The sequence below is a fragment of the Carcharodon carcharias genome, chromosome 32, assembly GCF_017639515.1.
Source record: "Carcharodon carcharias isolate sCarCar2 chromosome 32, sCarCar2.pri, whole genome shotgun sequence".
Taxonomy (NCBI): domain Eukaryota; kingdom Metazoa; phylum Chordata; class Chondrichthyes; order Lamniformes; family Lamnidae; genus Carcharodon; species Carcharodon carcharias.
In genome coordinates, this window is record NC_054498.1 from 9,250,116 (window position 1) to 9,273,594 (window position 23,479).

The window sequence follows — 23,479 nt, forward strand, 5'->3', positions numbered from 1 at the left end:
TGGGTCATGTGCCTTCTTACATCACTATGTGGGTGGCACTGTACTCAGTCCCACATTAACCCTTTATGTCTCAGACCCTACTACTACACCCCTTCTCCAAGGGAGAGACTTTTTGAAAATGATAATACTCCTAGGCTCCTTAGACAGCACCTTACAAACCCATGACCACTACCATCTAGACGGACAAGGGCAGCAGATACATGGGAACACTATCACCTGGAAGTTCCCCTCCAAGCCACTCATTGTCCTGACTTGGAACCACTCATGGTCCTGACTTGGAAATATATAACGCCGTTCCTTCACTATCGCTGGGTCAAAATCCTGGAACTCCCTCCCTCACAGCACTGTGGATGTACCTACATCATATGGGCTGCAGCGGTTCAAGAAGGCAGCTCACCACCACCTTCTCAAGGGCAATTAGGGATGGGCAATAAATGCTGGCCTAGTCAGTGACACCCACATCCCGTAAATGAATAAAAGAAATTAAGGGGTCTTAATCAGTTGTTCGAAGTTATAAAGGGGTTTGATGACTCAAATAAAAGAGGAATTTATTTCACTGAATGTCAGTAACTAAAGGACGCAAATTTAAGATAATTGGCAAAAAGGACTAGGGAGGGGAGAATTTAAAAAAAATTAACACAGCAGTTGCGCTGATCCAGAATATATTTCCTGAAAGGGAAGCAGATTCAACAGCAACTTTGGGTAAAGGAAGAATTTCCTGGGTTTTGGGACCAATTAGATAGCTCCTTCAAGGAGCTGACACAGGCACGATGGAGGCTGAATGGCCTCCTGCTTTGCTGAATGTTCCTAGGAGATGAAGGAGAGAAACATGTTCATCATCTGTGTCTTTCTGGCAGCAGAGATTGAGCTGCTGCAGTCTAACCCAGATAGTGTTGGGAGTTGGGAAATGGTTTTAAAACACCATCGGGTTCGCTGGTGGCACACTTACATGTGCTAGAAGCTATTAATACATACAGCTGTGTTCTTTGCAGACAGGGGGAAAAAAAACATGTACACACATTGCGCCTGTTTCAACTAAACAAAATAGGTGACAGCCATTCTCTGGTTCATTCCCCAGGGCAATGCCTTGACCAATCAGAGTCAACCTGCCTGGCTTGAATTTAAACAAAGCTTGGCAGTTAACTGTCAGTCATTAGTTAACTGATGCATTCTCCATGGCAATGCCTCTACCAATCAAAGTCCACTTGCCAATCAGCACTCTCTTCTCATGAAGTATAAATTGTTGCTATCTTTACATTTGCTATTCTTGAGAATGTCCTGACAAGTCCAAGACGAAAAGCTTCAACATGTCTCTTTTTTCAGCAATACTCAAGTTCTGTACTACCAAAACGCTATTTGTTTTACCTTCCATTGGCACATAGATGTACGATCGCATCAGTGTCTTTATCCTGGGCCAGAGGCTTAGCTGACCAGTGCTGACACTAAAGAGGGGATGGGAGAAAGAGAAGAAAATGTACATAAAGCTCTTAGAGCTCCATTTCTTACAGCCACAAAATACCATCATATCCAAAGAGTTAGTAAACATAGGCTCCAACAGTAGGGTCAGTGTTTACTATTTTACAGAGCTGCATAAGCCCATTTTAAGTTAACTGATCCTAGGATATTTCAATGGGCTTCAATGGTATTTGGCCTAGAGAGACAAAGATTCTGATGCCAGTTGACTCTTGTTGGGGGGTGCACGAGTGTGGAGATTGGACTATAGTTGCAACTGAGACAAGGTGGCAACTATGAGTGGCAACGGTCTAGAGAAACTGCAGCCAGTTAAAAGTCAAGCACTATGTGGCAGGAAGAGGTAGAGATAGAGAGACGGAGAGAGGTGGGGGGGGGGGGGGGGGGGGGGGGGGGGGGGGGGGGGGGGGGGGGGGGGGGGGGGGGGGGCGGGGGTGGTGGTGTTGGGGGCGGGGGGTGGTGAGGGTAGAGAGAGGGTTTAGAGAGAAGGGGTAGAGAAAGAGAGAGGTAGAGAGAGACACACACACACACTGTAAAGTAATTCACTATTCACCAACCTGTTTCTGGGCGGTTTCTTTCTCAATAGGATCTTTAGGTAATCAGTGTAATATTTATTAGCTGGACACTGAGGAGGAAACAGAGTTTAATGAGGGATAACCACACAAGTGTAGGAGAAGCACATCCCCAACATTCGCAACCAGGTAACAGCATCAATCAGCATTTGATGTCAAGTGAACTTAAATTCCAGTTATACTGCTGGCTGTGTTATACCTTTAACAGTGATATGAGCAGGCAGTGGAACCACTGGTTGGTTTCTTACCCTGAAGTGAGGCAAGGGAGTAAAAAGTAAAGACAAGAGGATGGCAGATCAGTCCCATGGTGCACAGACTCTCAATAAGCTGACTTATTGGAATCTAGCCCATTGGTGTCAGAGCCTGCACTTGCGCCTTTTTAGAAAAAAGTGTCAAGATGACAACACAGCCTATAACCAGAAAAACTTGCATTTACATAGCACCTTGCATGACTTCTGAAATTCTCAAAGCACTTTTCAACCAATGAAGTGCTTCTTGAAGTGTAGGAGATGTAGCAGTGATGGCAAGAGTGCTACCCATTGAGTCACAGTGGACAGTATAGCAGTCAGGTGGTTTCCCTTCTAAATATAGTCAGTGGGGAATTCAACATTCTTGATTCTTTGTCCTAATGGACCATTCATTGAATGGTGTATATTTGGTCCACTTTCGTCAAAGGTTGTGATGGAGGTAAGTGGAGTAAGGAGCTACATTTTAGGTCTGGGACCTAGCCTCCAGGCCAGGATGATGGAGTTGAAGTTATCTGGTCAAAACCTACTTCATGCTCCTCCCTTGCAGGCCAGACTCAATCCAACTCAGGGTACTGGAGACAATATGGCACCAGCTGGTAGACCTACCTGAGAAAACCACGTGGCAAGTGGTTAAAAAAAATGCCACATTACATCCCCAGAGGCAAAACTGTGAACTAAAATAAAGCATGCCTTCGGATGTGTCGCACATGTTCAATTTGCTATGGCGAGTCTATCCTGAAAATTAAAACACTAAGGGACCTGGGTCATGGTGCACAATTGCTTCCTAAGTAACATCAATAGGGTAGCACTGTATCCAACAGTGCAATGCCTGAACTATAGGTGCAGGGTGGCTAGAATGAAGTGTTTTAATCACCAACATACATCAGTTTGTGGAGTGAATGAGCATCATTTGGCTACATTAGTAGCCAATATACCGAGTCAGGAATGCCCTTGCCGGATAAGACAACCCAATGACAAATCAAGTCTTACAGAAAAAAATACACTCGGGTTTAATACAACACTGGGATTTAAACGTACAGACAGCTCTGACTGTGAGAAAAAACCCTATTTTTGAAAGGTACAAAAAAAATCCAAGCACCAGTTCCCCTCTATTGACATGCAATCTGCATTTCAAAGCAGAAGACACCAGCTGTTCTGTCAATTTCAACCTTTGGAGTTGGGTAGCTAATATTTTGATAGCTGTGGCCATTATGAATGCTCATCTGAGTTGCAAAAGCTTTTCAGCAGAATGACTGACAATTTTGCAAAGTTGCAATAACATACTCTGCCTTTTGATTTTTTGCAGTGTGTTTGAATGAATTTTTAAAAAAAATTAGATTGTCACAGGCTTAATTTTTTTCAACTGCATTTAAAAGAATTCCCATTGCTCTTGCACAGCTCCTGAGAACTCTTTCACAGTGAAAACTGGGTGAGTGGCTATGGGGTGGCATGGAGGGTGGGTGGACAAGGGGTGAAGGGTTAAGGGTTAAGGGGACCTGAAATGTTGTTGGGAGCTCGGCTGCTGTCTCCGAGAACAGAGGTGGCCTGATAACCAGCCCGCCTCCACACCCACATTCCTCTATTGCGGCTTGCAAAATGCAGTGCAAACTCAAACCCTGTGTGAAAAGACAAAATCCCGGATTAAAGCTGCACATGGGGTTGGGTTTGCAATTCGGAAAGTAGAAGAGAGTGAGCAGGCTGGAGTCTCAGGGAACAAGCGGGAAAATGGAGTTGAAGCCCAAGATCAGCCATGATCATATTGAATGGCAGACCAGGCTCGATGGGCTGAATGGTCTACTCCTGCTCCTATTTCTTGTGTTCTTGAATTGTCCAATATCTACCTCCATAAAAGGACACTTTATGTCAGTGTGAAGTCGATGACTTCACATCGCCCATTGTTAAATCTGACACTTACCCGATGCCAGGGCAGATTTCGTGATGTCTTGCCGCTCCTCACCAGCAACAAAGGATAAACGAGGCTTAGAAATGCCAGACACAAAAGCTGGGGCAGACTTCTCAGCAGTGAATAGTATTTGTACAACTGGACAACCAAACAAAAAATAAGTAGGAGACGTTAAATACTGAATGGTTACAGAAGGAGGCCATTCAGCCTGTCACATTCATGCCGACCCTCTGCAAGAGCAGCTCAGTTAGTCCTACTCCCTTGCCCATTCCCCTTAGCTCTGCAAACATTTTCTCTTCAAATAATAATCCAATTCCCTTTTGCATAACTTAATTGAATCTGCCACCATCATACTCTCAGGCAGTGCATTCCAGGTCCTAACCACTTGCTGTGCAAAAATGGTTTTCCTCATGTCACTTTTAGTTCTTTTGCCAATCACCTTGAATTAAATTGTTGCAATATTATGTGAAAAGCTTGCTTCACCCTTGGATTTTGTTCCCTCCAGTGAACTACTTAACTTCCATTTGTTATCCTTGTCCACCTCCCAACCCAAAATGACTTGCATTTAGATAGCATCTTTCACAAACTCTAAGTGTTTTACAACCAATTAAAGACCTTAGAAGTGTAGCCAATATTGTAATGTCTCTGCACTGATAACAATTTTACAATATGTGTAAGACTGTTACATTTTGGAACTGTCTCTTTAGTCCAGGATAAAATGGAGGCATGAAGATGAGGGTCATGTGATCTATTGTGAATACTGCCCAATGACAAGTCTGATGCCTTGGTTATTAAAGGAGGGCCCAGGTTGTCTTCCCTTCCCAGAGAAGAAGGTGTGAGACATTCACACTTGTAAAAAAATGACCAGGGTAGCTGTGCTGACAGTGGATAGACTGTTAGTCTCCAAGTCTCACAGGGAGGTGCTAGGAATGTCAGGTTTTGTAAATGGTTATTCTTTAAACTGTTAGTTTTAAGATAAAATGGAGTTGGAGGTCTACCCAGATACAAGACTCACACGATTCACTTTGCCATGGAGATGGGGTTTGGGAAGGGAGAAGCCTAAGGGAAGCCATTGTAGGATCGGAATGCAGGTCTTTCCTAAAAGACCCCTGAACCTCGAAGACACAATTCAGTCTGAGAGAGCGAGAGAGAGAGAGATAGGAGGCAGAGAAAATGCTAGGATAAAAGCAAAATACTGTGGATGCTGGAAACCTGAAATAGAAACAGAAAACACTGGAAAAACTTGACAGGTCTGGTAGCATCTGTGGAGAGAGAAACAGGATCAACGTTTTGAGTCCTTATGGCTCTTCTTCAGAGCTAAAGGGAAGTAGAAATGTGATAGAATTTATACTGTTTAAGTTAGGTGGGGGGGGGGGGGGGGGGGGGGGGGGGGGGGGGGGGTGGTGGTGGTGGTGGTGGTGGTGGTGGTGGTTCATGGAGCGGGTGAAGCCAGATTGAAGGTCATGGATAGGAGCTAAGGAGAGACCAACAAAGATGTCATGGACATAAGACAAAGGGAGTGTTAATGGCAGTGGTGAAGACTAAAGAAGGTGTTAATAGTGGCATAAAGGTAGGAAAGCAGAATGTGGTAATAGCAAAACAAGGGTCAGCATTCTGTGAAAGAACAACGTAGAAACAATTGACAGATGGCCCTGGGGAGGGGTGGGGGATGCTCTGCTAGTCCCCATGCAAAACATGGGTGGGAGCTCAAACTCAGACTGAAGAGACACAGTTGGTGAGGATTTAATTGAGACCGGAAGATTTGCCTCACTTAACTGGAGAGGAGAATCTCCAATTTGTCCCTCACTGAAAGTCAGTTCTAGGTTTAGGAATTGCCCAGATGGGAAAGGGAAAGAAAGGATGCAAGCCCGTGGGGGCTAAGAATCACTTTGGACTGGTTCCTGGAGAATGAAGTGTTCAATTAAGGAAAAGAGTAAAGTTTAACCATGGAGGGGGTTTTCCTGTTGGTTGAAATGTCAAATGGGGTATTGTTTCTGTAGTTTAGAGTATAAGTTACCTACTGAATAATGTTTAGACAATGTTGCTTTAGTTTGATGCAGTACAAAAGACTTAAAACTTGAAATCTTGTTGTGTGGTCCTTCCGTTCAGCCACTGGAAATTCAAATATCTTTCCAAAAAAATGATCAGTCTCTAAGGAGATCATAATGCACAGTAAGCTCCCACAAAGACAAAAAAATGAAATAAATAACCAACTGTTGGCTGCGGGATAAATACTGAACAGGCCAACTGGGAGAACTCAAGAGCAAAATACCGCGGATGCTGAAAATCCAAAATAAAAAACAGAAAATGCTCAGCTAGTCTGGAAAACGAAACAGGATTAACCTTGCCTCAGAACTCCCCTGCTCTTCTTCAAAAATAGTGCTGTTAGACCTTTCACACCCATTTGAGGGGCCTTGGTTTGATGGCAACTCAGCCAGTTCTGCATTCCCTCAGTACTGCACAGGGAATGTCAGCCTAGATTTCTTGTTCAAGCCTCTGGAGTGGGACGTGAACCTGAGACTTTCTGACACACAGATGAGAATGTCAAGGACTGAGCCACAGCTGACAGTCAACTAGGCATCTTGTGGAAGCTCATGGCTTAATACAGCTGAGTCAGAGGGAAGAGCTGATCAAAGATTTCAGCTCCTGAATTTGGGCCACTACAGCAGTGACAACATAATAACTATTAAACAGAGGGCAATGTTAGTCCCATGGCCTTGCATCACATTGACTGGTCAGTGTTTCCAGTATCAAGGAACAGCATCTAGATGGCCAGCTTTATGACAAGCATAGCATGCCACAATTAAGTACAAATGACAGGGAACTTTAAATTGATCAGATAGCAACATTGATCACCTTGCAGTGATAATCAGACTAGACTAATTAGTGGGAGTTATAAGTTGGGTTGCCAAGTCTTCAGGATACTGCTATAAGCAAAATCCCAGGAGAAAATTAAGAATAAAAAAAACCCTGACTTTATTGGAGACAATTATCATCCAATTTGTAATTAAGAACCTTGCTTGCCTTTCAATTGGCTTGGGAAGGCATACAAAATGGGATTTAGGAGCAGGAGTAGGCCACTTAGTCCTTCAAGCATGCTCCGCCATTCAATACAATCATGACATCTGATTGTAAACTCAACTCCACATTCCTGCCTTACCCCAATAACCTTTTGCCCTCTTGCTTATTAGGAATCTATCTACCTCTGCCTTAAAAATATTCGAAGACTCTGCTCAATGTGCCACAAGGATGGACATGTTGGGTAACCAATGGTGGTTGTGGCAGGGGGGTGGGGGAGGGGGAGTGCAGTGGAATGCCATGTGATGAAACCTCATGGATTACAGCCGGAGCTGGTATCCTGAACAACAACAGGCTCCTTGAGAGTTAAACAATTTCAGGACATATGCCGAAATGGACGGACTCCCGCGACGTTTGGAGAGCTAACATTTGAGAAATAGTTAAAAAGTTTGTTTTGTAAAAAGGACCAAAGCAGATTGAGAGAGATTTTTCGGCAGTTCCCAGCATTCAGGAGCAGCTTTTTCCCAGATAACAGGAGAAAAGGATCATTGTACTGGGTTCCCACAAGTCATTTCAAGTTGCAACAATAGTGATACTGTGAGGGCAGTAATTGGAGTTAGAACAAATCTCTGATTAAAACTTAAGACACTTGCATAAGCAAAATAAATAAATAAATAAGTACCTTGGGTGATAAAGGACATTCAACTTTCTGGCAAAGGAGAATGCTAAAGTGTAGCCAAGATAGGAGGCTGCCAGGCAGGTAACCCAATTTCCCCTTGACTGTTGCACATGCAAGTAGAGGATAGTATAAGACTGGGTAGTAAAGCAAGGCAGTGATCTTCCAGTACTCTTTCGAAAAAGGGACAAACAATGCAAGTTTGGTTAGAGCAAAATACCAATTTATGAATTCCTCCTCTACACATTATTGATAACATTTACTGTCCATAGATGCCACAATTTTTGATCCTTTTAACATTGACATTGTTTAACTGTAATAAACCAGAGTCCAACAAAAACATCAAATATTTAACGTTCATGAAAAAACTGCGAGTATACCCATTGCAAATTGTCCAGTGCGTTGATGGAGGTTTACCCCTTGCATTGAACTAGATTTGTGTGCAAAACTTAAATGTAAAATTGCTCATTAAGAAGACAGTCCCTTTCTAAAATTTATTATAAAACACAACTAGTTTTTCCAAAATTGGAGTGCAGGTCCCCATTCTCCATTTAGCAGCCAGCTTACAAGAATTAATCTCTTGTGGCAAATTAACACTTGTAGGGTATTGAAAGTATCTTTTCTAACACAAGGATTGCCACCACCTTCTCAAGCGCAATTAGGGATGGGCAATAAATGCTGAGCTAGCCCACGTCCCATGAAAGAATTAAAAAAACAAATTGACCTAAGGCAAAAGCTACTTTAATGTATTTTCTATCTTGGTACCGAAATCTTCCCAATTAGAAACCGGGGCAGGATTTATCGCTTGGCATGTGGGCGTGTGCCCAACCCGCCCGAGGGTGAAATAGTGCGCGATGACACGGGAGAGTCGGCAATGCGCCCGCGGACAATTAGGAAGCCTATTAGGGCCATTAATGTATTAAATAAGTGCGATTTTTCGCTGCCCGTCCAATGTTACGATGGGCGGGCAGGCGAATCTGCCCAGGCGGCCTTTGGATTTTCCATGAAACCTCATCCACGGGCGGGATGAGGTTTCCGATACTGATTTAAAAAAGAATTTTTTTATAATCTATACGTTCACGTGAAGGACTCTGATGTGTGGGCATTTTTTCCTGCCTTTCCAAATCTTTATTCCATGGTTTAAAATTCGTCAGCTTCCTGAGGCAGCTCTCTGCCTTCCGGCAGCTTTCACTACGCGCTCCCCCACCGACCCCACACCCCTCACCCCTCCCGGCACTGACTTCAGCGCTCGCCCTTCTCCCGCCCCCTCACCCCGGCAGCGCTGAGCCTTTCGCGAGTGTGAGATGACGTCGGGATGCTCGCCTGACGTTGTTGCGTGCTCCCTCACGCTCGGGCCCACACGCCAAGCCAATAAAATCCAGCCCTGCTTTTTAAATCGGGAAGATTTCGGTTTTTGAAATTCGTCTGTGGGGGGGGCGGCGGCGGTCACGGGCTGTTTTCCTGGCTTCTCCTGGACCGGACCCGCCATGCCCACCCGACGACCTCAAAATCCTGCCCCAGGAAATGGAAAGGGTCCCATTAATGTCACAGGGCTATTGATCTCCTGTCTTTGCTTTTGTCTCCTTGCTCTGTAGAAGTTTCTCACCACCGTTAAAAGCAATTTTGTCCATTTACCTTTGGTCTCCTGTGGGGATTTTGTGATGAAGGGCAAGGGATTGTCATCAAGAACCACCATACATAGGGAACAAAAGAGCACTCCAAACACAGCTGCAGCAATTCCTCTATGGTAGTCACATTCAAGGAAACCAACCGGACTGCAAGTACAAAGCATTGTGGTGTGTTAAGATAAAATGCTGAAGGTAAATTATTACTGAGTGTGGCTTTGAGCTACATTGAGATATCCTGATCAATCATTTTGATATCAGTCTGGCACTGATCAGTTCTTGAGGGAGAAAGCAAGAGAAAGATTGTTGATAGGGAGGAGATGTTATTGGGAGGGGGGATATATGAGGGAGAGAGAATTAACCGTGATCTATTCATAAATACTTCCTAATCCATTACAAGCACCTCGGGCCGAATTTTACACCTTGTGGGCGGGCGCAAGCCTGACCTGAATGGACACATTCAGATGTTGCGAGATGGCAGCGCACCCACCGACAACCAAGTGGCAATTAAGCCCCTTAAGGAGGCAAATTGAAAACGATTTTTCGTGGCTGGCCCACTTTTGTAGTTGGTGGACGGGCCAATCGGCCAATCAGCCTTTACATTCTTGCTCAAACCTCGATCCAGGGCGGGATGAAGTCTCTGTGGTGAAATAAAATAAAAAGGGAGATATCCGGGGACTGGTTTTACACTGGATCTGCTTTCAGGTGCTCGACTGTGCTGCATGGACATATTATGCAGCAGTTTTGTTGTTTCGTTTATTCCGTAGGGGTCTGCAGCTCCCTGGGGTAGCTGTCTGCCTTCAGGGAGCTCACTGGAAGCGCACACCAGTACCCCCGGTGACGTTGGCACCTGCCCTTTTCCCACCCCCACAGGTAGTGCTGAGCCTTTCTCAGCACGCGTTTCACACTGACTGCCCGTTCATTAATAGGGGGTGGATCACCGTCAGGGGCCTGTGTCCCATCTGCTCCCAGGCCCGCGAATTGCGCGCGCTCAATAAGTGAAAAACTCAGGCCCTTGTCAGGGGTCTAAGACCTCAAACTCTATAAAACAAATACATGGCTAATTTCCAAATCTCAAAAAATCTGGGCAATGGCCTTTTAAAATGAAGCTGCGTCTGTCTGTGACCCTGATACAAAGGTGCTATTTGGCAGAATCGAAGAAATTTGCAACTTGTTATCTCTGAAGAGATCCCAATGACTCCCTGTGGGCTGCAGAGACCAAATTCAAAGGGAACCATACAAAGGCCATCTACATTTCATTAGCCTGGCTCGGCCAACCGGAGCCGATTCATCTGCTAGGACAAAGGACCCCACAATCGCCCTTTAAGACTTAATGGTTGGAATATTAACAATCTCAGGGACCTAGACAAAGGGATACACAACCTTTATCAAAGCCAAAGTGGGAGTCACGTGACATGAACTGGTGGAACTAGTAATATTGTTTTGTGGTACTAAGAAACCTCAGTCTGCAATTTTTCCAACTACTTAGCAGCAGCACAGAAAAAGGGGCTCTGTGCAGGTTTGAATGCCTGGCCCTATCTACACTGTTTCAACTGGAACTTCCATACCATCACCTATAAGATGGATTCATCTCTGTGTGCTTATCTCATCGTGGAAGTCAACTCTACTGGAAATGTGAATTATCCAGCACCAGTTTTCAACCTGCCTACCTCTGTGAAGGAATATACCTTTGGGCTTTGATTCTGGACTCAAGTGAAACAATAATTCTTTTTGCTTTGGTCTTTGCCTTGTAAATCTTTCTTTCTCTACTCTTTTATTGTACAAATGCACAGGGGGCTATGCTGCAGCCCTCCTCTCACGTTTGTGTGTGTACAAATAAACTAACCTGCTGAGTTTGCCTTATTTAGAGTTTGCTGTGGGGTTATTAGTTATTGGATCATACCAAAATGAAGGGGTTGGGAAATACCACTTATAAAGGGGAAAAACAAAATCAAAACACTTTTCTATTTATGGACGGGTGGCGAGAGGAGAAATCAGGGCTGTTTAAATTAGCCCCGCCCCTCCTCAGCCAACACTGAGCCACATGAGGGCAGAGAAACAGAGTTAAGGTCACAGACACGGAACTCTAGTTCTCCCTGTACAGATGCTGCCAGGCATTTCCTGTTCTATTGACAATAATGAGATTTTTACTTTTTAATGCACTTGTTGAAAAGATTAGCAATGGCTATTTTTCCCTGCAGGAGTTAGTCTGCATATCTGTGCATTCTGGAGTGTTCCAGATTGGGACCGATGGGATGAGATAACACTGCAGTACTGATGCAAAATTAACAAGTCCTGCTCAGGTGAAAAACAGCAAGCAGGACTGGATACACGCATGTTCACGGCTTTCTCTCAATAGTTAGAAATTGAAGAGGGTGGGATTCCTCCCTTTAAGCATTAACAGATAGATTGCAAAACGTGCCCAAGTGCATTTCCACCAGCCCCAAAACATGTGCAAAGCGGGTTTGATCCCTCATTGGATTTGGATCCAGTGAGTCACACTCTGCTTCACTCCAGGTTCAGCTTGGCAACTGGATTAGCAGCCAAGTTTGATGCTGCAGCTTTTCCAACAGTCGGAACTCTTAACGAGGTTTAGTTGTGGGGATCACTACAGAATAGTGTTACACATACATAAAGTGGGGATTAACCTACTTTTTTTTCTTGGAAACAAACCATCAGGTTTCAAATCCCACTTTAATGAGCATCCACTGGCTGCTTCACTGAGCGAGACATGGGACCTTTCATGAAAGGACAGAGGTCGAAGGAAAAGAAAATGAACCGGTTCAAACCTTTTGCTCAAAAGGGATAATAAAAACACATTGTGTAATGAGCCCAGTGCCTTAGGGGGAAGCTAAACAAGGGAGTTTGTACATTTTCCAGCTTATAATGAACATTGGAGGGGCTAAAGCATGTTCAAAAGAAAACTTTGGTGCTTTTAACAGGGTCTGTACGTACACGTTTTGAGACTGCCTAGTAACCCGATCCATTTTATGGACAGCAATATCCAGGTTGAGAGGTGCTGCAAGGCACAGACAGACATACTTGAATAAACATTAGTAAGTAGGTGAGCTTTCAGCACTCCCAGCACACTTAATGCAGTGATGTATATTTACCCAACGTCATGGCTTGACCCGAGAAAGCCCAGAGTTTAGTTCATCCAGGGTTCAAGCATTGACCCTGGGGAACTGAAGGAGAGAAGACACTTAACTGCAACAAGCCGGGGGCTCCACCACAGCAGCCCTTGCACAAACGTCTCCGCTTCACCAGGAAGGACAGGAACACCAGCACCGCAAACTGAAAGAGAATGAGGGAGAATTCACACACAATTTCCAGGTACAGCGTCTAGCCGCCTTCTGAAGCCCTTTGCATTTTTGTGCCTGAACAGATTGTGGAACGTAGGAACAGGAGTTGGTTATTTAACCCCTCAAGCCTTTCCCGCCATTCAGCGAGATCATGGCTGATCTGCAACCTAAGGCATTTTGCCCCATATCACAGAATCACAGTGCAGAAGAGATCCCTTAATATCTTTGTTTAACAAAAATCTATCAATCTTAGATTTAAAATTAACAATTGATCTAACATTAATTGCTGTTAGTTCCAAATTTCTGTCATCCTTTGTGTGTAGGAGTGTTCCCTCATTTCACTTTTGAAGGGTCTGGCTCTAATTTTTAAGACTAAGCTCATTTATAAACTCATCACCAGCAGAAAGAGGGCAGATAATTAACTACAACAAAAACAGAATTACCTGGAAAAACTCAGCAGGTCTGGCAGCATCGGCGGAGAAGAAAAGAGTTGACGTTTCGAGTCCTCATGACCCTTCGACAGAACTTGAGTGAGTCCAAGAAAGGGGTGAAATAGTCCCCTTTCTTGGACTCACTCAAGTTCTGTCGAAGGGTCATGAGGACTCGAAACGTCAACTCTTTTCTTCTCCGCCGATGCTGCCAGACCTGCTGAGTTTTTCCAGGTAATTCTGTTTTTGTTTTGGATTTCCAGCATCCGCAGTTTTTTTGTTTTTGTTTTTATCTCAGATAATTAACTGTCTGTTCCCATGTCACTTTTTCAAGCAAAGAAATGCTCTTCAATATCAGTTCCTCCCCCACCCATCCCGGCCACTGCCCTGACGCTAATTTAAACATTTTGCTGCTGGGGACACTGTGGGTTAATCTTAATAAAGCCCCATTAACCCACAGTGAGGTGTCCCATACTCTGAATGCTTCCCCCAGCTATAACTTCGAATCAGGTGGGGTAAAGGGGACAAAAGGAAGTCAGTGAAAGATTCACATTATTTGTTATTCATTGCGTAAACATAGCAGAGGATGGGGGAAGTAAGTAAAGCATGTTTTTAAAAAAATAACATCTTTCACATCTTCGCGTCAATTATCTCCTTTTGCAGGCTTGGTTACTTTTTTTTAAAAAAAGGAAACAAAACAATTCAGTCAACCACAGCAAGGTCCCACAAATAGCAATGAGATAAGTTTGTGTGGTGGAGGATATGAAAATTGGCAAGGGCACCAGGGAGAATGATCCTGCTACTCTTTTGAAATAGTACCACAGGCTCCTCTACTACTACCCAAGACCACAGGGGGATCACTGGGGGGAAAAATAGTAAATGGGGCTCTATTAAAGGCCTCTGTTTAACATCCCATTCAAGAGATGGCACCTCCGGCAGTGCAGCACTCCCAAAGTGGTGCGCTGGGAGTGTATAGAGCAATGACATTTGAAATCTTGTGACAAATTGGAAAGCGGTCGAAACTACCCTGCAATAAATGGTGGAAGGAGTTCATCATTTTTCCTAAAATGTGTAAATTACTTGATGTTTCATCTCACTCCTAACCCCTGACTCACTTGAAGCTACACAAGATGACTTGAAAATAAAAGACATTTGTCCAAATCACATGTTAAAAGCTGAACTGAGTAAAAAGGCAGCAAACTTACAGATGCACCTGCTGCACACATATGATATAAATCAACTGGGATGGTGGGATCACAGGATGTTACACTACAGAACAAAGCAAAACAAAGTTAGGGATGCATGGCACACATTTAAGGGAAAAAAAATGAAATTAACAGTAGAATCAAAATGAAAAACGTACTCTGCAGGAGGGGAGGTGGGATCCAAACCGTCATCTATGTACCAGTCAGAATATTCCAGAAAGTCGGGTTCGTCAATGTCCAAAGATTCATTTCCGAAATCCATTCTTTGTGCTGCTTCTCACTTGGTCAACAATGTTGTTCTGATCCTTGGACTGTTGTCTTTTAGTGTGGGAGTGCCTTGCTGCTCTAAGTGCCTTGCAAGGGTGACCTGGATTAATGACCAGAGCTGTAAACTGTGCCAGCTTGCTCCTTCTTGTCCAAGTTGTGTTGTTGTTCTTAACACTTCTGGGACCAACTTCAAACGGTGTCACACTGGGATACACACAGTTAAATAGCCAGTCAGCTTCCTTGTCCAAGCAATCAGAGCTACAGAAGTAAAGGTTTCTCTCATACACACACACAAACAGGCACACACACGCACAAAGACAGACACACAGATAGACACACACATGCACACACACACACACACACACACTCTGCTTAATGTTTCACCATATTCAAACACCGAACTAAACATCAGTGCATCAATAAAATGCTTTAATAAAGTCAACATGACCTGGTTTGTGAAAATAACGAGGGGGATGTGTTACTTTTAAAGGCATCAGATTCAAAAGATTTTGCAAAAGGTGATATTTTTAGAAAATGGCATTTAAGTTCAGTAATTATATATTAGGCTAAAATTAAAATTTTCACTAATGTGGAATTAACTTCAACACAGAAAAAAATGAAATGCTACCTCAAATGTTTTAGTAGTTTTGGCATCTGGCAAGATGATTGCCACAGTTAGAGGTAGATTCACTCTCAGTTTAATTGAGGAATTGGTCGATCAGAGTTTCGAGATATTGAAACAGATGAGCAAGAGAGATTGAGTTCATGCCACACGATGTTAGCTTCACAAATGGAGAATGGGCACAAGTCACCGAACACCGATCTAACATCAACACAACGGAAAAAGAGAAAACTTTCGCATCCAACTTTGAGTAGAAGCAGCCAATCTAAGGCTGACTCAAAACGTTGGCTAAGTTCATCTTGAAGAGATGCCACTTTTGATCAGTGGAGCCACTTGTTTGTGGGGTTTTGTGCACAAATTGATGGTCACATTTACATTATAAGTGGCTATGCTTCAAATTGGCTGGAAAGTACTTTGGGATATCCAGAGGCCATAAAAGGCACTATGTAAATGTAAGTTCCTTTTTTTGGTTGACATTTTGTCAACATTATAAACTTCTCAGTAAAGATTTGTGAGGAGGGCCAGGGTTTTACAGCCCCTCCCACCCGGCAGGATATTGTGGCCCTGCCGAACTGAACGGAGATTGAAATGGCTCTAAAGACACACCGCAGCGTAAAATCCCGGCCGATCTCAAAAATCCATGCATCAAGCTTCGCGTGATGCAAGTGTGGAAGCAATAGTATAACTCCACACTGCTAACTCATCCATTAATTCCGCCATTGGTGTTAATAAAAATAGTGCACAAAATGAGTAAGTCTTTTGATCTGAATGAATGAGTGGATTGGCAGAGTAACACAGAGTGGGATAAAAGGGCTATTTTCTACAAAGGGAGAGGAACAGCATATTCAGGATTGCTGGCCTGGTGCTTGGTAGAATGTTAAATTAATTGGCCTGTTAACAGGGGGGAAGATGTGCTGTTGTGAGCACAATTTCATCCACTTAACCAAAAGGAGTAAAAGACCAACAGTTATGCATTGCATGACACAAAATTCACACTGCTTCCTATATTACAATGAAGCTAGAGCAGAGAAACAGTCCCGTTTGGCCTAACTGGCCCATTCTAGCATTTACCCTCCACATGAACCACCTCCATTAGCCCACCCTCCTATTTTCCTCTTCTGCTTGTGCTGCCCACGCTTGAACACACAAGTCTTGGCTAACATTCCGCTGCATTACCGGGGGATGAGAAATTAAGCAGAAGGCCCTGTTCTCCCCCTCACTCAAAAAAAAATCCCATGGCACTCTTTTGAAGAAGACAATATTTATCCCCAAACCAACATCACTAAAAACAGATTAACCTATTGCTGACACAATGTGTAAAATACTTTATTGACTTTAAAACGCTTCGGGACACGCTGGGGGTCGTGAAAGGCATTGTATAAATGCCAGTCTTTAAGACAGGGCAAGACCACTTTCACAAAAGATTCTCTCTCTCCTGAAGAATCCTGAAACAATAAATATCTTGTCACCAGAGACAAATGTCCATTTTAGAGGACGCCCTTCAGATTCTTGTGTAAATATTTGTATTTGACTCCGATTACACACCCTTACTGCAATGGAAGCAAGCTAGGCTACAAACTGTTACACTTCTCCTGCACAGATTGATCAGAACGTTTGCCCCATTGGTTTGCAGTTAGTTGCCCCTCCACAAACACTAGTTACGTCTTCCCCAACATACAAATAAATACCGTGCAGAACTTTTGGGGAGATCGCTAAAATCCAGAGGGATTATGATGCCAGAGATGTTTTAGTCTTGTGACCTCCGATGATCAAAGAAACCGAGTGTTACATTTTCAAAAGTGCATAACCTTAACAATTAGCCAAAGAAACAAGGTTTACAGCCAAACACTCGCTGTTTTGCCACTCCAGACATGACTAATGGATTAATCATGCAAACTGGGCTGGTCAGCGAACGAACATTGCAGGCAAGCTCAAGAGTCCACTGCACGACCCCGAGATTTCTTCAAAATATCTCCAGTCAGTTGCGCCAATTTCCTCTCACCAGCCCTTGTCCACACACACCAAGAATTCACACCCAATCTGATTTTTTAAAAAATTCCCCTAACCCACATTATTTCTCCCTATTTCTAAATTTGGATGCTGAGAGGATGTTTCCCCTCGTGGGAGAGACTAGAACTAGGGGACACAGTTTAAGAATAAGGGGTCTCCCATTTAAGACAGAGACGAGGAGAATTCTTTTCTTTGAGGGCTGTGAGACTTTGGAACTCTCTTCCCTGGAGAGCAGTGGTGGCTGGGTCAATGAATATTTTTAACGCAGATGTAGATTGATTCCCTTGTTAGCCCAGAATCTAAGTTTATTGGAGGGGGTGGGGGTGCAGAGTGTAGAGTTGAGGCCACAATCAGATCAGCCATTATCTAACTAAATGGCGGAGCAGACTCAAGGGGCTGAATGGCCTACTTCTGCTCCAAATGCGTACGTTTGTATTTAGAGAAAGGAGGTCTCGTTGCACCATGGCAACATCTGTATCTCTTATAGGCCAGAAGCTCAGAGTTCCAATCCAACCCCAGGACTTGTTGGCCATGGAAGGAGCTGTCATGACACGGTTCAACAGGCTGATAACCAGCATGGGAGTCCTTCCACTACCTCCCCACTGACACCCCCCCCCACCCCACCCCCCCAAAGGGGAGTAGTGTGTGGGTGAAGATAGCTTGCAAAATAATTCAGAGAACAGAGCAGTTGCCAGAACCCCAACACAGCACAGCCCAAGGACTAAACTTTGGGACCACTGGCTTGTATGGCGTGACAATCCAGCTTTTAGTTTCTGGTACAGTGTTGTCCAGTAGAGGATAAGAACCCAAGTTGGCCATTTTGGCCTCTAGAGCTCCTTACGCCATTCTGTGAGATGCTAGTTGACCTGTGACCTAACTCCATATACTCAGCTTTGCCTCCTATTACTTAATATCTTTGGTTATCAAAAATCTATCAGCTGTTGTTTTAGAGTTAACTGATCTAGCATTAGTGGACATTTGAGGAAGAGTTCCAATGTTCCACCACCCTCTATGTGAAGAAGCTTTTCCTAAAAGGTCTGGCATTAATTTTCAAACATGCCCACTGGTTGTAGGCTCCCCAACCAGTGGAAATAGTTTCTCTCTGTCTAGCTTAGCTGTTCCACCTGACAGCTTGGAAACATTGATCAAATCATCCCTTAGCCTTTTAAATTCCAGGGAATACAACCCTAGTTTGTGTAACTGCTGCTTGGCTACAGTTTTAGTTACACAAAATTTTAGTAGAAAACACCTCATGTGCTCAAAATACAGGGTAAATGTACTTTGCAAGTGGATATTGTGTTAAATATTTACCCCTGCCTCCTCATTCAGTACCCAAAGGAGCAAATGACTTAAAGCACTCAAACACTCTCACTTTCTGCTTTCCATCTTCCCATTTTACAAGCAAGCACACCAAAAGGTTAAAGTTCATTTGCTGTGCGAATAAAAACGTCAAGATCAGATGCTCAACAGCAGCCCATTACTCACTTTTTATTTACTGATCGGTTAGCCACATCTGGTTTCCCTATTAGCCGCATGTGGCTAATATCTTGCAGAACAGCGGTTTAAACTTGCCAGGTCATGTGGACCACTGACATCATCTTCCTCAAGGCCTTTCATTTGCGCTGTGGCTTATCTGCTCACACGATCTTTAGCCCAGCCTACCACACTCACCTCTAGGTTAGAAGGCTGTGAGTAGAGGGCCCACTTCAATACAGTCCCTCACTTTCGTCTGGTACTTGGGGCAGGACCCCGATATTGGGGTCAAACAGGGGTCACAATGCCTGGCTGTGTGGGAAACAGTCACCCGGCAGTCACTCCCCCCTATTTACCCAATTAGTGGCAAGAGGGCGCTCTCGCCATCATATTAAAGACGGCGGGTTGACTCTTGGAGCTGGAGGGCCCTCCTCTTCAGTAGAAGCAGCAGCCTGCAATTCTGGTGAGAGAGAGAGAGAGCACATCCATTGAGGCACCCTCTCAGAAACTTTATTTTAAAGAAAAAGGTTTTAAAATTAAAATGTCTTCAACAGCTGGGCCACCATTGTGAAGGGAAACCCTGAGGCTAGACAGCTGAAGTCTTCCTCCTGTTGCATTGTTTAATACAAGGCCCTGCCTGACTATTCAATGGAGGTGGAAATTTCCAGAGCACTCTGAGGAAGAGTAAGTGGGCAGGGGGCTCCCAGTGGCTTCATGAAGCCTCAAATCCAAATAAATTACCTCTGGAATTTCCTCCCCAAACCTCATTTTCCTCTGTTCAAGAAGCCCCTTAAGTTCTTCCTTATTTGGTCACCTGTCCCAATATCTCTAGGTGCCTTGGTGTCAACTTCTGTTTGAAAAAGCTCCTGTGAAGTGCCTTGGGACGAATTACTATATTAAAATGCACACGCATGCAGACATGCACTGTTAGCAGTCCAAGCCCATCATTTGGTTGCACTGTACAAATACCAATAATTTAGATGTGACAACCTGTATTTATACAACTTTAATTGTCCCAAACCAATTCACTGGCGCATAATCAGACAGCTGGACACTAAGCCACATAAGCAGCACAGGCGACCAAATGCTTAGCCAAAGAGGGAGGTTTTTAGGAGCATCTTAAAAAGGGAGAGAGATTTAAGAAGAGAATTCCAGAGCTCAGGGCCGAGGCAGCTGAAGGCACAACCTTCAATGGTGCAGCAATAGAAATTGGAGATGCTCACTCACTGCTAAGGACATTCATGAGTTGCTATTTTAGGGCAGTGTAGAGGGAGCTTTACTCTGCATCCAATCTGTGCTGCCCATGAGCTGTTAGGTCCAAAAAGTAGGAAAATATTTACTTACACACAACCATCCCCCACAAAACACAAACTTTGTTTGAAGAGCGAAAGTTTCTTCAAAATAGAATTTGAATTTTAAAATATTTTATTAAATGCAATGCACTTTTACTTCATTAATAAAAACTTTGCTTTCAATGTTGCATCCTGCTATATTACTACATAAAAGCATTGGAGACTGAAGTTACTACATAAAAATGTGTTTATTGTCTAACAAACATCTGAGGACAGTCTCAGTGTTTGATCAACATACCTGTTTCTAATCATGAAACAGTTCTTTAATCAGAATTATTTGACGAACACATTTAAGATTAATCATCAGATCATCACAACAAGTTTAAAAAAATGTTTCTGCACTAAATTAGGTCTTCCAGATATTTGATTTTGAGTTCTGTAATATTCAGCATGCAAATTGTTTTTACCATGGAGTTAATATGTAATCATTAAGAGACTGAATAAGATTCAAGTTTCATCAATGAACAGAATCTAAAGTGCTTAAGTGGTACAGTTTTTTCCCCCATAAAGAAAGGAACGTGCATTTCTATAGCACCTTCCACAACCTCAGGCTGTCTCAAAGTGCTTTACAGCCAATTTGTGAAGTGTAGTCACAGTGGTAATGCAGGAAATGCAACAAGCAATTTGCACACAGCAGCAACTAACTTTCTTTAGTCTTAGCGCCACCAGTGACACTTCCTTTGTCTTGTGGACATCTTTATCAATCTCTCCTGAGCTCCCACCTATCCCTGTCCTTCTATTTTGCTTCACCTGCCCCACCGCCTCTTACACAGTATAAAATCCATCACATTTCTACCTCTCTTTAGCTCTGAAGAAGAGTCATACAGACTCAAAATGTTAATTCTGTTTCTCTCTCCACAGATGTTGCCAGACTTGCTGAGTTTTTCCAGCATTTTCTGTTTTTATTTCAGATTTCCAGCATCTGCGGTATTTTGCTTTTATCCCAAACTCTTTGGGATCTGTTTTTAGGCTTTGGTATCAAGGGATAGATATTGGACAGGACATCAAGGAGATCTCCCCTAGCCCTTCTTTCAAATAGTGCCATGGGAACTTTTACACCTCACCTGAGAAAGCAGACTAATGCCTAACATCAGTCTAACATCTCATCTGAAAGGTGGCACTCGTGACAGCTCAACACTCCCTCAGTACTGCATTGGGCATGTCAGCCTAGATTTTGTGGTCAAGTCTCCAGTGTGGGATGTCAAACCATAACCATCTAACTCAGAGGAGGGAGTTCTGAATCGGTTGATAAATTATTGTAAACAGTCTATAAACCTGGAGTCCCAGGATCCCTGCCCAATGTGTGCTGTGTAATTGCACCCAGAAACCAAATAGGATTCTTAACTCTGTAGGCCAGGCAGGCATTAGTCAATTCATAACAACATTGTAAACTTTGGCAGAAAACTTACTTTTGAAAATGTTCCATGTTAAATATTGCACAGTAGAAAACAGAATCCATAGATGGACTGATGCCAGGGTGATAGTGCAAGCAAATAACACATGGCACTCAGGAGGATCTCCATATTATGAAAAGATACAGGAGCACTGGAGAAAGTGCAATAAAGATTAGCAGGGCTGAGAGGTTAGAACACACTTTACCTCTAGAAACCAGGAGGGTCACTCAATAGTCAATAATAAATTCTGCAGAGATTCCGATACACAGAAGATGTTAGGACTTGTGGGAAAGTACAAACCAAGGGACGTAAATACAAGATAGTCATTAATAGATCTAATAAGGAATTCCGGAAGAACTTCCTTACCCAGTGAATAGGACTGGCTACCACAAGGAATAGTTGAAGCCAATAATAGACATATTTAGGGGATAGCTAGATAGACACACGAGGGAGAAGGGAATAGGAAATTCTGGCCACAGGGCTGGGTGAATGAATGCAGTGGGGTGGAATGTGGAGCATAAATACTAGCATCGATCTGTTGGGCCGAATGGCTGTATAAATGTGACTTCCTGCACACTGGGTAATGTTAGTGTAAGCCAAATGCCACGAGACCCTCAGAGGAGACTGAATCATAAAACAAGTGAAAAGCTTAACGTTTGCAGCAAATTTCACCAAACATATTTCATATTCCACCCCTCCCCCCCCCACCCACCAAACGCCCCGAGTCACGACAAATCTCTCCCGGTCTATTTACCAACACGCATTCCGTTTAGAATACTAGATTACACGTTGTGATCTTAATTATCTAGTGCGGTTGGATCATAGTCTCCCATCTAGGAGGGAGGACGAGAAAGTTAAATCGAAGTGAAAATGATATCCCGAGTCCCATTTGAATCCCGGCTCCTTCCAACCTGTTGTTTCCACTCCAACTTTCACAATCAAAAATGGGGCACTTAAAATCGAAATTCAGACTCCGCGCAACTTCCTGCGGACTTTAAGCAGCTCAATCGCTGTGAAAACTTGAGAGCTGATTTATTTAAGGGAAACCAGTTTAAAAAAAAGGAAAGAAAGACGGGGTGCGGGAGCGGAAGGGGGGAAAAAATCACCAAGTTTAAAACATACAAACTTAACGAGGAACCAGAGGCTTGTTCACAAACACACACAACTTCTGGCGCTATGGTCAGAAATAGCAGATCAGGCTCAATTCTAGTATAAACTCATGAACGATGCAGTGCAAAGTAGTAGTCGCATCTTTATTTCATTAGCAATGGTAATTAACTATGTTGTTTACCTGTCCCTTGAGGCGAGCACAGAAATAGTCAGTTCTCAATCTTGCGCCTGTGGGATTCGTAAAACAACTACTATCTCCTTAAGCCTGTACATGCTGGCGGCCAGCCAAGCTCGCACAATTTAAAGGGAAACTTCATCCATTGCCATCAGCCTCCTCGTTACATAACTGGTTGCGGGGCGAGGGCACTTTAAATTGATGTGTTTCATTGCCCAGGTACACGGGCTGCAGCGGGTTGGTCAAGTTGTGCCCGTTCACAGCCTGGCTTGTGAAACCCTCGACAGACCACAGGGTCGGACAAAGGTTTTATCGGGTGGATGTGCCCGCCCGCGCTATTTTCACCCAGCTGCCTGGTGGAACTCGATTTGAGAGGGAAAAGCTTCAAAGGAAAACAGAACCCGTCCTACCTGCTCAGCGGCTTCAGGTGGCTTATGTCCTTCTGCTGGCGAGGAGGGCGGCCACTGTTAACCTCGCCCTCACTTGCAAACAAAATTAAATCAAAAGGCAGAGTTTCTTTTAAACAAAAAAGTTGGTTGGGTTCCTGATCCTACAGGATTCCTGATCCTTCAGCTCCGCGTTCCCAATTGAATACTTTGGTCGTCTCTTTGAGTTAAAAACCGCAAACT

At 43.7% G+C, this 23,479-nt stretch overlaps 1 protein-coding gene across 2 annotated transcripts in view; it reads right to left on the bottom strand.

Moving 5' to 3' along the window:
• Positions 1 to 23,157, bottom strand: part of stra6 (signaling receptor and transporter of retinol STRA6) — a 40,941-nt gene extending 17,784 nt beyond the window's left edge. Inside the window, exons 1-9 of one of the 2 annotated variants that reach the window (XM_041178669.1) lie at positions 22,857 to 23,157; positions 14,606 to 14,918; positions 14,448 to 14,511; positions 12,721 to 12,806; positions 9,523 to 9,662; positions 7,894 to 8,060; positions 4,206 to 4,331; positions 2,028 to 2,095; positions 1,366 to 1,442 (exon numbers count right to left, since the gene is read on the bottom strand). In XM_041178669.1, coding sequence (XP_041034603.1) covers positions 1,366 to 1,442; positions 2,028 to 2,095; positions 4,206 to 4,331; positions 7,894 to 8,060; positions 9,523 to 9,662; positions 12,721 to 12,806; positions 14,448 to 14,511; positions 14,606 to 14,709 — 832 coding nt within the window. In that variant the 5' untranslated portion in view covers positions 14,710 to 14,918; positions 22,857 to 23,157. Of the gene's footprint in view, positions 1 to 1,365; positions 1,443 to 2,027; positions 2,096 to 4,205; positions 4,332 to 7,893; positions 8,061 to 9,522; positions 9,663 to 12,720; positions 12,807 to 14,447; positions 14,512 to 14,605; positions 14,919 to 15,342; positions 15,362 to 22,856 lie in introns of those variants that run through there. The other variant, XM_041178670.1, reaches the window with a different exon arrangement.
• Between the last annotated feature and the right edge of the window lie 322 nt (positions 23,158 to 23,479).